Source organism: Sardina pilchardus, chromosome 12, assembly GCF_963854185.1.
Source record: "Sardina pilchardus chromosome 12, fSarPil1.1, whole genome shotgun sequence".
In the NCBI taxonomy this organism is placed as follows: Eukaryota; Metazoa; Chordata; class Actinopteri; order Clupeiformes; family Clupeidae; genus Sardina; species Sardina pilchardus.
In genome coordinates, this window is record NC_085005.1 from 12,303,894 (window position 1) to 12,320,138 (window position 16,245).

General features: G+C 46.1%; 1 protein-coding gene across 1 annotated transcript; it reads left to right on the forward strand.

Moving 5' to 3' along the window:
- Nucleotides 1-2,671: 2,671 nt before the first annotated feature.
- Nucleotides 2,672-12,750, forward strand: tagapb (T cell activation RhoGTPase activating protein b). The gene is made up of 10 exons (XM_062550731.1): nt 2,672-2,845; nt 4,006-4,090; nt 4,377-4,430; nt 4,869-4,938; nt 5,883-6,031; nt 6,810-6,971; nt 8,939-9,048; nt 9,613-9,811; nt 10,271-10,379; nt 10,941-12,750. The coding sequence occupies exons 2-10, from the start codon at nt 4,064-4,066 to the stop codon at nt 12,272-12,274; spliced, it is 2,214 nt and encodes a 737-aa protein (XP_062406715.1). The 5' UTR covers nt 2,672-2,845; nt 4,006-4,063; the 3' UTR covers nt 12,275-12,750.
- Nucleotides 12,751-16,245: the final 3,495 nt, after the last annotated feature.

Here is a 16,245-nt window from a genome sequence, read left to right on the forward strand (position 1 = left end):
AGCCAGTGGACGAGGAAGTGGGAGATACATTTCCACTGAGACAAAAATTTGTCACGGCAGCAGGGAGAGTGAAACTGCTCTGTTTTGGGCCCTTGGGCGGGCGGTCATGTGCGGCTTGAGCAACCGCCGGGGCTTTCTGACCAGGCCAGGGCCCTCCTGCTGTCAGGGAAAAACGGCTGATTAGGAGAAACGCGAAGTGGCTTTCGTTCTTTCACAACTGCCTGAAATGTGCAGGGTCATTCAAGTAAACAAATCAAGAGAGTTTACAAGAAACAGACTGGCGTCAGCATGAGAGGACAACTCTTGGACAATACTGTGAAGAATTTTGCAGACGGTCGGTGGTCCTTTCTGAAAGGACTGCATTTGTATGGGCTTCTTTTTCCAAAGTGTTTTTACAATTTCGCGCCTCACATTCACCCACTCTCAAGTACACTTACAGGTATGCACTCTCAAGTACACTTACAGGTATGCACTCTCAAGTACACTTACATCACAGGTATGCACCGATGGCGGAGGCTGTCACACAAAGCACCAACCTGCGCATCGGGAGCACTTTATTTTTGCCTTTCAGTACATTTTCTCTGGGATGACGGTGATTAGAGAATAGACTGTTGAGAATAGTGCGCAGCTCACGCAGATCAAAGAGTTGGTGCATCTGGCATTTTGTCAGTCACTTAACTACCAGTCTATGAATTCTTAAAGGTGCAGTCGGGGGGGATTGCACTGGAAATCGCACTTGTTTATGTTTATATTTCAATTTATTAGTGGCCCCCTTGTGTAAAACAACCCCACCCCTACCTTCAGTATTGCCAAAGAAATTCCATGCAGGGTTTCATATATCTTTGGTGGACAGCCTGTCCCTTGGAGCCTTCAGAGGCCAGCTCTCTTTATAGTGTACTCACGGAATGGGCAGCGAGCGATCGTGAGAGGATTATTGACAAAATATATTATGGGTTTGAGATTGCGTAATACCCCTGATCTCACCTTAGTGTTGAGTCATTTTTGGAGGAGGTGAAAAAAAAACATCAGACTGAAAGGCCCCAGAGACAGGTGTAGTGACCTATCCTTGTGCACGTCATTGCACAAGAGGTTCTTGAGTGTGAGGGTTTAGTGTCATCTTTATCAAATATGCATTCTTGGGAAAAGCCTCCTGGATATTTCTCACAAAGAATGCATTTCAATTCAGTAGAGCAAATCTACAATGTGTGTGTATGTGTGTGTGTGTGTGTGTGTGTGTGTGTGTGTGTGTGTGTGTGTGTGTCTATACTGCATATGTGTGTGTGTGTGTGTGTGTGTGTGTGTGTATAACACAATGCACGTCTTGATGTAATACAGAATGAAATCCCCTCCTTGAATGAGAATGGGAGATTTGTAGAAATCCCTAAAGTGACCAACACCTGTTACCTCAATCTGTTCATCACATCTCAGCTGATGATATTGTAACGGATTGAGCACGATGACCATTCAGCACTCGTTGCCATGGACACATTGCTCAGTGCAAGGAAGCGCAATGGGTTCCTCAGTCAGCTGCTATGATGTAAACAGAACGCCGCATCGTTATTGTTTGGGATGAGTGGCCTTGACAAGTCCCCAGCTGGATTTCTAGGACACGCGAATAGTGTGAGGCTCTGAGAAAGAGAGAGAGAGAGAGAGAGAGAGAGAGAAAGAGAGAGAGAGAGGCATGCTTACAGTATATAGATGTCAGATCCTCCAGCGGCCTCGTTGGTGCGAGATGCTATCGGAGGCTGGGCATCGACACAACGGATGTGGAGGTGTCTTTGGTGACCTTTACGGAAAGGTCACTAATGAAGTGACATGAGGCATTTGAGGCAATGGCATTCACCCACTGATAAGCCCTCACATGAACTTAAGGTCTCAAAACTCACTCATATACTGTGACATACATACATACGCGCACACACACACATGCGTGCACACACACACACACACACACACACACACACTGTATGTACTTATGTACACGCCGACATCTGCAGAAATGATAAGCCTGGGAATACTCATTTGTTCTGCAGGTCTGTCTGGCCAAGAGGCCATTGGAGCCCATTTCAGTTTAATTCCACTGCTAGTTATGTCCCTGCTGGAAGTCACAAGTCAATGAACCTTTTCCAGACCCGGTCTCAACTGAAAAATGTCTGGTGTCATCAAGGCTACCTGCAAAGAGCTCTCATATAAATGCGTTGACAGGTCCCTCACAAACACACACACACACACACATACACACACACACACACACACACACACACACACACACACACACACACACACACACTGGTCTAGACGACCTAATCACATTTAACCCTCCCTTTTACACAGTGGCACAGTTTTGCTGGCCTCTGGCACACTTGCACTCCCACACACACCAGTGCGGTTCTTCATTGCGTCTCGCCTTCAGTCACCTCACAGACAGGTGCAAACTCAGATACAAGCTCAGGTAGCGATTCCTGTCCCAGGATGCAAAGCCCCAGACACGGACGCAGCATCAGCGCAATCAAGTTTCCACTCGCTCTCACACACACACACACACACATACACACGCTGGAGCCCCGCCCCGCTGGGCCCGAAGAAAGAGGAAGTCAAGGTGTCACACTGTGACGCTTCTTCCTCTCCCCATGACAGGGGGCCGGCGAACTTTCCAAAACGCGCTCTCGATCGAGACAAGACGTAGCGAGCAGCCGTCGCTCTCTCAGAGTGTGTTCTGTGTTCCTCGCGTTCGCTACTTCGGTTCCGTTGTGTGGATTTCTGTGCCTTTGTGACTTACGCCATGCCGTTTTTTTGCCTGCAGCTCGCCTGAGGTGAAAGACCGCTGGGTAGAGACCTTACACAGGTAAGACTACAAGAGCTTTTCATCCATTTGTTTATTTATAATAGTATGATTTATTTATTTATTTATTTTAAAAAGCATTTGAAGTTGCGCTGAGGGTTCTTGCTGTGACTTGACATGACTAGGGACATTTTGAAGAGCTCCTTTTGAGATGATACTTAATTATTGATATCACCTGGGGTTGAGTGTTGTGATGTGCTTTGAGGATTTTTTTTTACATTTTATTGTGTTTCTTTTTCATCTGTTGGATGGTAGCGTATTATTTGATAAACTGGAGTAAGAATCGTGAGAGGCGTGGAACTGTTGGTCTCTCAAGATATGACTGTCAGAACCTTTTGGTTACTTCATTCATCTTTAGAGCAAAAGTCAGGTTCAAGACACATGAAACATCAATGAGATATGAATACAATTTAGATGTTATTCTCACAGATTTTAGGGAATGGTTGTCTACTGAAAGGCATCAGTAATAGGGATCCTCTACTTTTTGGCTTTGTTAAGCACTGCTGTTTGTGACACCATGCTGATATACAGTACTTCCCATGGCACAGCGCAGTCTTGGGCGTTATGGACAAACACATGGGTTGTTGCTAAAAGGAGCTCATGGAATCATCTGCTATTTGGACATTTGTGTAGTGGCATGTTGTGTGGTTAGAATTTCTTTATCCATTTAAGTAGCATGGCACCGCCTGCTTTATAACAATTGCAAGTGCACACACACACACACACACACTTCTTAAGTATCATAATCTCCACAATACAAACACACAAATACATACAGCCCATGCAGATATGCTCATTCTGAGCATCCGTCCCCACATATACAAACTTTAAATACATCTGCCCACAAACATTTCACATACACACACACACACACACACACACACACTCACACATGCACACACGCACACACACACACACACACACTTACTCACCCACACACACACGCACACACACACACACACTCGCGCGCACACACACACACACACAAACACACACACACACACACACACACACACACACACACATACGCATTGCCATACACGAGACCAGAAGCAGTGCCTGGATATGGTGTGGTGAAACCCCGGTAGCGTTTGCCCTATAATCAGCGATGGGCAAAGCAGAGGCATTTGGGCTGAATCTACCCTCTCCCTCTCTCTCTGTAGAAAAATCACCGAAGAGCAAGAGAGGTTCGGCTTCAGTTCTCCTCCGCCGAGCATCCTCATGAAGGTTTTGAGTGTGAACAGCATGGTAGGTACACCTCCCCACGCCACACACACACACACACACACACACACACCCAACCCCCTTAAACCCTTTTGTGTCGCTTCTCTCTCGCACATTTGTTTCCTGTGTCTCACTTGTACTCTGACTAAACGCTGTGCTCTTTAGGAGGGGCCACCCCCCCACACACACCCCCCCCATAAGTGAGCCATGTAGTATGCTTCCATAATGTCCTCACCACGACTGCTTTGACTGAGAGAATGTTTTATCTTTGTTTTCTAAACGTGCCGTTTGTTTCTCTCTGCTCTCTCAGACTAAAACTCTAACAGGCGGTGGAACGGAAGAAAACATGGACGCTCCTTCTGAGGTGAGTCGTGCTCTGAGATGGCAACCGAAGCAGAAAATACCTCACTTTACCCACATGTGTTCTAGGCACACACACACGCAAACACACACACACACACACACACACACAAATACACACAAATAAGCTTATGAGCATGTTCACCAGAACTGATAGAAGTCTAATGGTCTGGAGCCTGCATAGAGCTTGGGTTATTTAACTGTATCAGACAGCTTTTCTGCTGGAGAGTGGACTTTGGGTGGGGTGGGCGGTTTAGTTTTTAAGTGTGGCACATGGACGGAAGCATGCCTGCGGTGGTGGCTTTGAATGTGTATGTGTGTTTCTGTGTGTTGGTATGTGTGTGTGTGTGTGTGTGTGTGTGTGTGTGTCGTGCCACGCCTCTACCCTGTTGCCACATGCTCGCCTCGTGAGCCACTGACCACAATGTGTTCTCATTTCCAGGGCAACGGCAAAGGCTCCGCCCCCCAGAGGCAGTTATGTAACAAGGAGGACGCAGGGAAGCAGCCCATTGGTGAGTTTTAAATGATACATTTTAAAAAATTCCCGCGTGCTAAACTCAGCTGTGGTCAGGGGCCCTTAGCAAGGAACCACCAAATGGAGACAGAGAGACAGAGAGAGAGAGAGAAAGAGAGACAGAGAGAGACACAGAGAGAGAGAGAGAGAGAGAGAGAGAGAAGGGGGGGGGGGCAGATGCACGTACATACATACGTACGTACATTTGTGAACGTCGTTAGCGTTATCAGCGTCGTGGCCATCCCGCAGAAAACAAACGGTCTGACACCCAAGTGTACGTGATACTTATCAAACCAGCAGTTCATCGGATAATTGGCGCCTTTCTTCACCTTCTGCCGCAATTTACACACTGTATGTCCACAACTGACATGACATACTTCAATCACAAGCGCAGTTGGATGAAGTTAACTGATGACAATATTGAAAATCAAACTTTTAGCGATCATGAAATAATACAGTACATGATAAGATGCCAACAAGCAGGGAGATAATGAAGAGCAGTAGTTCTACTCAAACTACTTGTGCACGTAGGCTAGGGAAGATTGGTCAAATTTAGCATGTAGTAGTTTGGATAACATGAAAGTGAAAGTAAGACATTTGAAAGCCCAATGAAACAAATACGCCTGAAGTGGGCGCAAAACTGTTAGTACATCTGGATCAGAGAGTGTTACAGTAATATCATAACAATAAGCAAAATCTAGATGTAAGTCTTATATGCACTTGTTTTTAATATACAGATACTCATGAATGATGGCACATAAGACTGTCACCATGAGATTCAACATACAGTACTGTGTGTGACACACTGAGGTGCACTGACCATAAACTTAGATAAACAAACACACACACACATACACACACACACGCATACACATGGCCATACACGAGACCAGAACCAGTCTAACATTATTAATCCCTCCATTGCTGACTGTGTGCCACCAGGTCATGGTGCTAGTCTTTGGAAGAAGCTGAGGAGAAGCTCCACTCTCAGCGGCTCCTCGCCCCGCATCGACCCCAACTCCAAGAGCCTGTTTGGGCAGCCTCTCTCCAAAATCTGCCTGGAGGACGGCAGTCTCCCCAAACCCCTCACAGTACGTGTCCATCTCGTCCACCTAATGCTCACCTCACCTAGTGTGTCTCAGCTGTCTTACAATGACACACAGGGTTCCCTTCATTTAAATCTCTTTAGGCAATTCATTGTGTGGCTGGCTATGTTATGTCACAGTTGAATGGCTATAGGTAAATAAGTGCTCTTTTTTGTCCCAGTTCTACTGCTTATTCCTCTTCCACTTCCTTCCTATGTGGGCTGTCTGAATGGACAGTTCTCTATTTTAGGTGACTAGTCACACCATTGACAAGCTTCTGCATCAAGCAAATGTGGTTATGACTAAGATATGTTTGTACGCAGGCAATACTGCTTTGGGTTTTGCCATTTTTTGGTTCAGTTGTGCTGTTTCAGAAGATATTGTTGTGACATGTAACTTCTACATCTTCTGAATGTTAGACAGACCTTCAGAAGCATAGGTCAAGATTATATAATATTGCAGACAACAAAGATTAGATTAGCTTTATCAGGTTCATGAATGTTGACTTCCTTGCTCTGGCTGACACTTATGAACAAATTGTCAGCTTCGTAGCCTCAGCCACAGATGCAATCAGTGATAACCAAGATGTTCCGGCCGATCAGTGAAGATCGCCGATCTTCACTTCTCTTTTGCTCTCTGATGTTGCTAAAGTTCTGCTTCTGCGTGTTAGGAGGGTATTGAGCTGTGATGGTGGTGGCGGTGATGGTGGTAGGCGGGGAGTGGAGTGTCACAATGTGTCTTATATAACTTGACTCTTAACTCTTTTTTTTCTGTGCGTGTGCAGGAGATATTTCACCTCTTGCGGAGGAAGGGCCCGACTTCAGAAGGGGTCTTCAGAAAGCCGGGGAACAGTGGGGGCCTGAAGGCCATCCGTGAGCAACTCAACAGCGGGGCTGAAGTGGATATGGACGCCCTGCCTGTGAACCAGCTGGTGGGATTGCTGAAGGTGAGCAGGTCCCTGCATTCATCCCTCAGTGGTGGACGAAGTACATTGATTATGTACTTAAGTGAAAGTATAGATACCTTGTGTCAAATGTTACTTGAGTAAAAGTGAAAGTACCCACTTTGAATTTTCACTTAAGTAGAAGTATAAAAGTATTTGCCTTCACATGTACTTAAGTATTACAAGTAAAAGTACTTCAATGAATTATGGTTCTAATGGCTTAATTATAATTATAATTTATCCTTTTCACATCAAAGCTCCTGCTAAATCAGCTTATATAAGGTGAAATACTAATGCCACTCTTCAAATAGTTTCTTACATTTGTCTATTTGCTTAGAAGCTATCTACAGTGGGGAGAACATGTATTTGATACCATGCTAAAGTTGCCTAAAAAGAGAAATATAAAATCATCATTTGACAATTGATCTTAATGCCTTAATTCAAAAAATGAGTAAAAATCAAACTGCAAACAAACAGATTGCCATGGTGCTTTTTCCAGTAGGCCTATTAGCCTGTTTGATTCTCATTGAGCTCAATGCAAATCAAACAGGCTAATAGGCCTACTGGAAAAAGCACCATGGCAATCTCTAGCTGTGGTGAAGGGTATGATGACGTGGGGCTATTTTAATTCCAACGGCCAAGGGAACTTTATCAGGATGCATATATCCTGGATCCATGAAATAGCTGTCCTTTAAAAATAAAAAATCTACCTGCCCCTGTGTTAAATTCCCATAGGGTTACATAGGGGGTCAAATACTTCCTTCCCCCTAGCATTTATTAAGAACATTTATTTATTTACGATACATTATTCAATCACAAAGAGAATTGGTGTCCTCCCCCCCCCCCACCCCCCATTATGATAATAATGACAAAGTAATTTTGTTGTAGAAAATAAATTTGTTAAGAACTATGATGCTGTTTGATTCATTTATAAATGGTACACTGTCACTTTAACACTCTTGCCGGCTCCACTCAGTGGCTGCCCTTTATAAAGGGGAGATATCAGTTATCAATGCACTCTCTCCCTTTCATGCACGCTCACACGTTCCCTATTACGTTATGAGTAACGTTATGAGTAACAAACACGCACATTAGATTTGCTGCAATAGAGATTTCAAAGAGTAGGCTTTCATCTCTATGTAACATTGATATTGACATTGTAAATGTACACATTCTCTAAGAAGAGTGTTAGTTTGCAGGAATGTTAACCACAACGTCGTTGCTGGAAATAAAAAAAATAGCGAAAAGCCAATGATAGCCTAAGTGCGTGGCGGGCCAGATCTAAACTAATGCATGCTCGGTGGGCCGCACTGAAGTGCGTGCAGGACGCATTTTGGACACGTGATTCGTTTTGCCAAAATGGAACGAGAGGGTTTTCATAAACGTAACGGAGTAAAAGTACGAGTTTTCACTTAAAAATGTAGTGAAGTCAAAGTACAAAGTCTCACCAAATATAAATACTTAAGTAAAGTACAGATACATCAATATGCTACTTAAGTATTGTAACGAATTACATGTACTTCGTTACTGTCCACCACTGCCATCCACCCATCCATCCATCCATCCACTCATCTGTCCAAATACCGTTTCATTTCATTTCACTTCACACCTTGCACGTTCAATTGGCCCATTCATATTTCCTAATAGGTCCATAGATTCATTTTTAAATGTCTTTTGTCAGGTTCCATGTGTAGTAGCTTGTCCATGTGATTATCTCCATTCACCCATGTCTTTGAGCCAGATTGTCTTAGTGATTATCACTAAACACTTCCTCAATGAACATTTTATCGACCAGAGAGACTCTTCACTGTGTAGTCTATAAACAGGGTGTGATTTCCTCTGCTCAACTGAGCTCCTCTGCCCTCAATCGGACAGTCTGCAGATCATTGTGGCATTGAAAACGGCAACCCCTTTTCCCATAATGCACCTGTGTGTGACCAGATCTTTCCCCAATCTTTGTGTCATGACAGAGCTTCCTGAAGGAGCTCCCTGATAGTCTGCTGGTGGCTGACAGATATGACCAGTGGATCAGCGCAGTGGAGAAGGAGGAGGATGAGGAGAAGCTGACAGAGATCAAGAGGTAAACACACACACACACACACACACACACACACACACACACACACACAGACACACACACACACACACACACACACACAGACACACACACACACACACACACACACACACACACACACCATAATACCCTGCAACGTTGATGATTAAGAGATAACATCTTGCAAAACACCTGCTACCCACTCTGAGAACACACAGCATGCTCACTGTGATCAGAAGGTATCATTTGCACAGCTAAAAACTGACTCAACAGCATACTGAAGCAGCTTTACTAATTTTAGCACAGCTTTTGGAAAAGAAGACATTTCCAGTGAAAGTTTCTGTTTGTATTCTATAGAAAGACGTTCAAGGGGGAAAACAATTGGGGAAGAAGTTTTGAGCTACTGTAGTTTGTTTTCAAGTCGATTTTGAAAGGGGAAGTTGGCCAGTGCCCTCTGGAAGTTAAACAAAGCACTACTGCTTTTATTCACCACCTCTCACCGGAAATTGACAAAAAGAAATGAAAAGAAAAAAAAAGAAAAGTGCTCCCAACTGATCGGTTTTCTCTCTTCCCCTCCTCTCTCATTAGCGTGATTCTGTCCATCCCTGAGCCCAACGCCCTCCTCCTGCAGTATCTCCTCTGCGTGCTGCACCACATCGGGCAGAGCTCGGACGTCAACAAGATGGACGCCAGCAACCTGGCGGTGTGCATCGCCCCCTCGCTCCTCCACAAGACCAGAGGGACCCCGACGCAGGACATGATCGTCCAGCCGGAGGAGGTCAAGAAGGTGAGCCTCTCCTCTCCTCTCTTGTCCTCTCTTCTCTAGTCTCCTCTTCTCCTCTCCTCTCTTGTCTTCTCTTGTCTCCTCCACTCCTCTCTTCTCTCCTCCTCTCTTCTCTTCTCTTGTCTTCTCTTCACTTCTCTTCTACTCCTCTCTTCTGTTCGCTGCACGCCTGTGTGCCCAAGGCCCATGTGTTCTTGTTCTGAGTATTTGACTGTGGTTGACAGTCACACTGAAAACCACAGCCTCGATAAAGTTTCAGTCGAGCAGTACTTTGTTTTGTTTTGCCCTCAGAGAGAGCAAGAGAGAGCGAGAGAGAGAGAGAGAGAGAGAGAGGTAGAAAGAGAGAGAGAGAGAGATAGAGGCGGGCATGTTTTCGAAGGCGTTATTTGTTTAGTTTTTTTTTACTTTTCGTAGAACTGGTGCGCAGTAGGTGAAAGTATCATCGCTCTTTGTTTCCCCCAGGTGAATGGCCTGACACAGTTTCTGATCGAGAACTGCTGTGGTGTGTTTGGTGAAGGTCTTCTGACCCTGCTCGGTGATCCAGATGAGGAGGAGCTGGCTGACAGCACAGGTACATAATGCTTTGCCCTAACCAGAACATTTGCAAAAATGCAAATTACAAAAAGAATAACAAAAACATGATAACAAACTTGGCTCCAAACAGGTCGACATTGCTTTGAACCAAAACAGCAATTCATTTGGCTGAACATTTACCGTAATCTCCCAACTATTAGTCGCAGCTTATATATTGATTTTGCAACATTTCTTCAGCTATGAGGTTAATACATAGGGGCAATTAATATGGTATTATTACTTTTAACTTGCATAAAACACTGTCCTGTGGCTTATACACAATGCAGTTGATACACAGGAAATTACTGTAGCTGTGAAGCTCTGTTTGAGTACGGGCCTCTTCTGACTTGAGTAAGGGCCTGATTCAAATATGGGGGTTTTGACTAACACACTTTAAGCAGAAATCTGATGTGACACAAATAAAGATCAAATCCCTGGCCACATTAGTCACCAGAGCTGACACCCATGTTAAAGACATTTACTGTGTGTAGGATGGCTTAGTAGTGTTTCATCTCACCCACTTGGTTTGTGACTAACAGACATTGTTTTTCCCACATAGATTCCATGTCCTCACATCAACATGACTCGGCCTATGACAGCACCGACCCCGATGCCGACGGCGACGCCGCAGAAGGGTCTCCGGTTGACCGCCGGACGGGCCATCGCTGCCAAGCCGGCTGCGTGGCGGGCCGCCGGACGCCGTGTTCCATGGCGGCCTCGCGCTCCTCGGACGGCATCTTCACTCCGTTCGCCAGCTCCCTGAACCGCCGCTGCTCCGAGCCGGCCATCTTCCCGTCCTCCGCGGCCGCGGCCGCCTGCTCGCGCTCCCTCGAGCAGTTCCTGGCGCGCAGCCACGACGACTGCTCCGCCGACGAGCGCCCGGTCGACTTCCGGGGCCTGAAGAAGCAGACGTCGGACGACTCCTTCCTGCTGGTCCGGCGGGCCGGGCGGCGCCTGCCGTCCTCGGCCTCGTTCGGCGGCAAGCTGGGCGGGAGCCTGACCGCCGACCTCCTCCTGCTGCCGCCGGGCGGTGGCGGCGGCGGCGCCGACCGCCGGGCGTCCACGGCCTCCAAGGACTGCTCGTGCTCCTCGTCCTGCTCGCTGGAGAGCGCCGCGTCCAACGTCTCCGAGGGCTCCGTCTTCACCAGCTCGCCGCTGGCCTCCCCGACCGCCCCGCGCAGGTCCCACTCCACCAAGCACCAGGCGGCCGTGTCCTCGTCCTGCCGCTCCCTGTCCACCAAGGCCTCCTCCAAGTCCGACCAGCCCAAGGCGGAAGGGGAGGTCAAGCGCCGGACCCAGTCCCTGAGGGTCAAAGGCCTGGGCGGGCTGTTCCACCGGGGCAGCATGAAGCACGGGGAGGCCCCGAAGGAGCTGTCCTTCCCCTGCGGGCCCCTGCAGGAGGACTCCCAGAGCGAGGCGGAGGCCCCCGAGGGCCCCAGCGGCCCCGCAGAGGAGGAGCCACCCCGCCGGCAGCGGCCCCTGTCGGCCATCGAGGTCTTCCAGCACGTGGACAGTCGGCTGCCCAGCTGCCCGCCCTCGTACCAGCAGGCGCTGCGCAACTCGACCCAGCCGGCGCCGCCGCAGTACCGGGCCATGACCGTCCAGGCCGCCCGCGAGCTGGGCCGCAAGGCGCGGCCCATCTCCATGAACGACTTCCTGCTCAGTTCCTCCTCCGCGTACCCCGGCGCCGGCCACTTCTCGGACTGCCTCCAGACGCCATCCCGCGATCTCCAGGCCGAGCTGAGCGAATCCGTCGCGCTCGAGCCGGCCCAGCCGTTCCGAGCGAGGGCCATGTCGGAATCGGTGTCGCGGTCACGCCAGGACACTGTGGCACGGCGCTGCAGCCAACCGGTGTTTGAGGAACTTACTTATGCTAAAGAGTCTTATGTCTAAGCAGGAGTCTTATGTCTAACCATAAAACTTATGTTTATACATAAGTATTAAGTGTAAGCTTGTCCCTGAACAAGGACACTATTTCTCCCTCTTTGGATGTGTACAGTTTGCAACTTTCAGGTTGAGCCTTCTGAAGTAGTACTTTTTAGAGTACATATTCTATAGAGTTTAACACAATAAAGCTATTTAAATATGCTAATATAAATTCTTTATAAGGTTCCAGCCCAGAAGCTATGTAAATAAGTGTGAAAGTAGGATGCAGAGTATATTTTCTTGTTAAAACCTACTGCTGTAGAATGATACTTGTCCAGTCGATATGTCTTCAAAACTCTTGTTTGTGTTTATATTTGTCCTATTACCTTGCCTTGTTGTTGAGTCATGTACAGCACAACTGTAAATTAGCTTAAGTACTCAAATGCCTTTTTATTAACTACAGTGTCTTTCTTCTCACTACAATAAAGCACCTTCTTAATTCATACCATACAACATGTCCTGTTTTTTGGCACATTTTAAGAACACCATAGAATAGGATTTCAGTCGAGTATGAGAACGAGCTGGCCACAATAGTGAGAGAGGACTTGAGAGCCTGGACCAATGATTTCAAAGTTAGTGCCTGTCGCAATGCAATTTTGCAAATGTTCTCCAGTTGAGAGTCAGCAGACTCTATTCACTTTGATTTTTCCAAGCTACCACTCTGCGTGCAGCCATCACAGACCATTCAGCTCAGCGCAGGGTCTGACCGAGGCTGTGGCCGAATGGCATGCTAAGCGGTCATTAGCATGTTTCGCGCACAATCACCGTAATGAGGAACTCAGACTGGTCTTCTGCATCCTGTGTTAGCCTCAACGTTCAGTCACTTCCCTATTCTATAGCGTTGCATAACAGCGCTGAGGAGCAGGTCCTCATTGAGAACATTATGTTCTGCAAGCTCAGAGATAGACAGATAGGGAGGCAGACCGACAGAGAGAGAGAGAGAGAGAGAGAGGAAACTGTTTCATGACCACGTGGACGGATTTGGGTTAGTTGGTTTGGTAGCTTTTTTTTTTCTCCTCTGGGTAGCTGCCATCTGTCTCTTTGCCCATGTCTGTGCAGAAGAGTCTTTTTCCTGTGTGTCTCTGTCTCTATCATGTGCCAACTGCTACCAGTATTAAGTGCTTAGTGGTTGAGAGGAATCTGGGCTTGAGCTCTTTCAACAAGCAATATTCCATTCTCCGGCAGAAGACTGAACAAAATGGTGGCTTCATGAGCACACATGATGAATAACTGAGAGTGAGTTGTTTGACAAAAGGCCCTCTACAGAGATGAATCAAAAGTGTTCAAAATAAATAAAATCTCCTGTTGTTTCCGCTGCAGTGAGACACACCTCTGCAGCTCAGTGGCCCAGTTTCTATCCTGAACTTCTTCAGATCATGACTCATCATGTGACCATGTCTTAAAATCATACTTCTCTTTATTGATGTGCAGTGAAATACCCATGTGTGTAGCTCTGCAGAAGTAGACCCAATAATCCAGTTTTTATTGATAGGCTATGTAATACATTTGCAACAGGTCAAGATAACTGATTTCTTTGTCCATCAGCCAGGAAGCAGAGATCCCCTACAATGTACAAAAAGGCTATGCACATTGAATCGGAGATTAACCAGAGCCAGATGCGTTGTTTGTTCACACAAACCTGGCCAATAAAGCTGATTCTGATTCTGAACAACATTGAACATCTGTTTTCAATGGCAAAAGCTTTTCTACCAAGAAATCTTCATTCATTATTATCCTACATCACTGCCTTCAGACAAGGAGAGATTGTACATCACTGTTGTTTCTTGCCAACTGGTCTGAACATGAATACAAACAATGAAGAAAAAAACACACTCAGATTTAAGCTTTCACTTGAAGGATGCCACATGTTCACCTGTCTGATATTCCTGGCCTCCATGTTGAGACAGTAAAAAGTAAAAGGTTGCAATCTGAGTGTGGACATTTCTTCTTAATTTATCACTGTATTAAGATAAAACAAATAAATAAATTAAAAAGAAGACTGAAGCCCCAATCAGCAAGGGATCAGCAATGGCCGTTGTGGATCAAGGAATGGTGTAAGTGTCTTTTGTCCATACGTTGTGAGTTCCACACGTTGTCCAATAGTCTTTTCTGTTTCCCTTATGGCCTACTGAAAGGGATAAACTGCTGTAAAAATCTATTGAGTCTCTTTTTCCTCCTGGTAGATAAAGTATATGCCTGATAACCACATGCACAAGAAAGAACTGCACACATGCGAGTTTACTTGCCACATGTTTTCAAAAACAATGTTTGGCCTGCACAACCACACGCACCACACACACACACACACACACACACACACACACACACACACACACACACACACACACACACACACACACATAGAGATAGTGAGAGAAATGCATGCAAGGCAAGCTCACTTGCCACATTGTCTGTTGACAAAACCAATGTTTGGGGGCATGCTATTACATAACGCTTCTTGGGCAATAGCACTGAATGAGTAGCTGGCTTGTATGGATGGATGGATGCCCTCTTTGTTACATAATATAATACTGTAGATGTCCTTTAAAGGGATATTCCGCCATTTGTGGAAATACGCTCATTTTCCACCTTCCCTCGAGCAAAACAATCGATATTTACCTTGTTCCCGTTCATCCAGCCATTCTGTGAGTCTGGCGATACAACTTTTAGCTTCAGCCTAGCATAGATCATTGAATCGGATTAGACCACTAGCTTCTTGCCTGCTAGCTTCATGTTTAAAAGTGACTAATATTTCTGGTAATTTTCCCATTTAAAACGTGTGTCCTCTCAAGTTAGAAAGTGCAATAAGACCAACTGAAAATGAACCCTGCCGTTTTTCTAGGCTGATTTGACATGGAACTACATTTTCATCTGGCGTAATAATCAAGGCAACTTGCAGCTACTGGCACTACTACTGCTGGATGTCTATGGGGACTATTTTCAGATGCTGCGTACGATATCACTGCGCCTATGGTACGTTTGCAAGTTGCCTTGATTATTACGCCAGATGAGAGTGTAGTTCCATGTCAAATCAGCCTAGAAAAACGCCAGGTTTCATTTTCAGTTGGTCTTATTGCACTTTCTAACTTGAGAGGAGACACGTTTTAAATGGGAAAATTATCAGAAATCTTAGTCACTTTTAAACATGAAGCTAGCAGGCGAGAAGCTAATGGTCTAATCCGATTCAGTGATCTATGCTAGGCTGAAGCTAAAAGTTGTATCGCCAGACTCACAGAATGGCTGGATGAACGGGAACAAGGTAAATATCGATTGTTTTGCTCGAGGGGAGGTGGAAAATGAGCGTATTTCCAAAAAGGGCGGAATATCCCTTTAACAGTCCAGCCAGTGTTCATTTGCAACCACAGTAATGAGGAATAGCCTAACATGCAAATGTGGAATATTTCGTCCAACTATTGAAGCCCTATCATGAATAAATAGCCCACTAATTGACAGACAACACAGCCGGACTACTTACAAAGCCAGAGTTTGAGGACCAATGGTAACAAGAGTAGGCCAAAGGGTTCCTTTGTAATACTGCAACACTTGTTGGTGCACATGAGTGACCCGTCAATCAGTCCTTCAGGATTCAAAAGACCCTCGAACGCAGTTTCAGAAATAACCATCACGTAGTTTTGGTTAAAAGGCAGCCCACTGACTGTCCCGCTGTAAAAAATAGAATTCAATAGAATACAGTCTCGGCTCTTTGTGTAAAGCCTTGGCGGGTGAAAGGACAAAGAAAGCTCATTTAGATGTTTGTGTTTGGTTTGAAGCATGGGACTGCCCCTGTGGACCAAAGGTTATCGATGTAGACCTTGCAGGCTTGCGAGACTCTCTTACATAACTGGATGGAGATTTTGCCTTGTTCGATGGTCTTCGGTGCCAACGCCACACTCGCTCCACAACGACCACTGAAATTCCGTTCCACCACATGAGTCCAC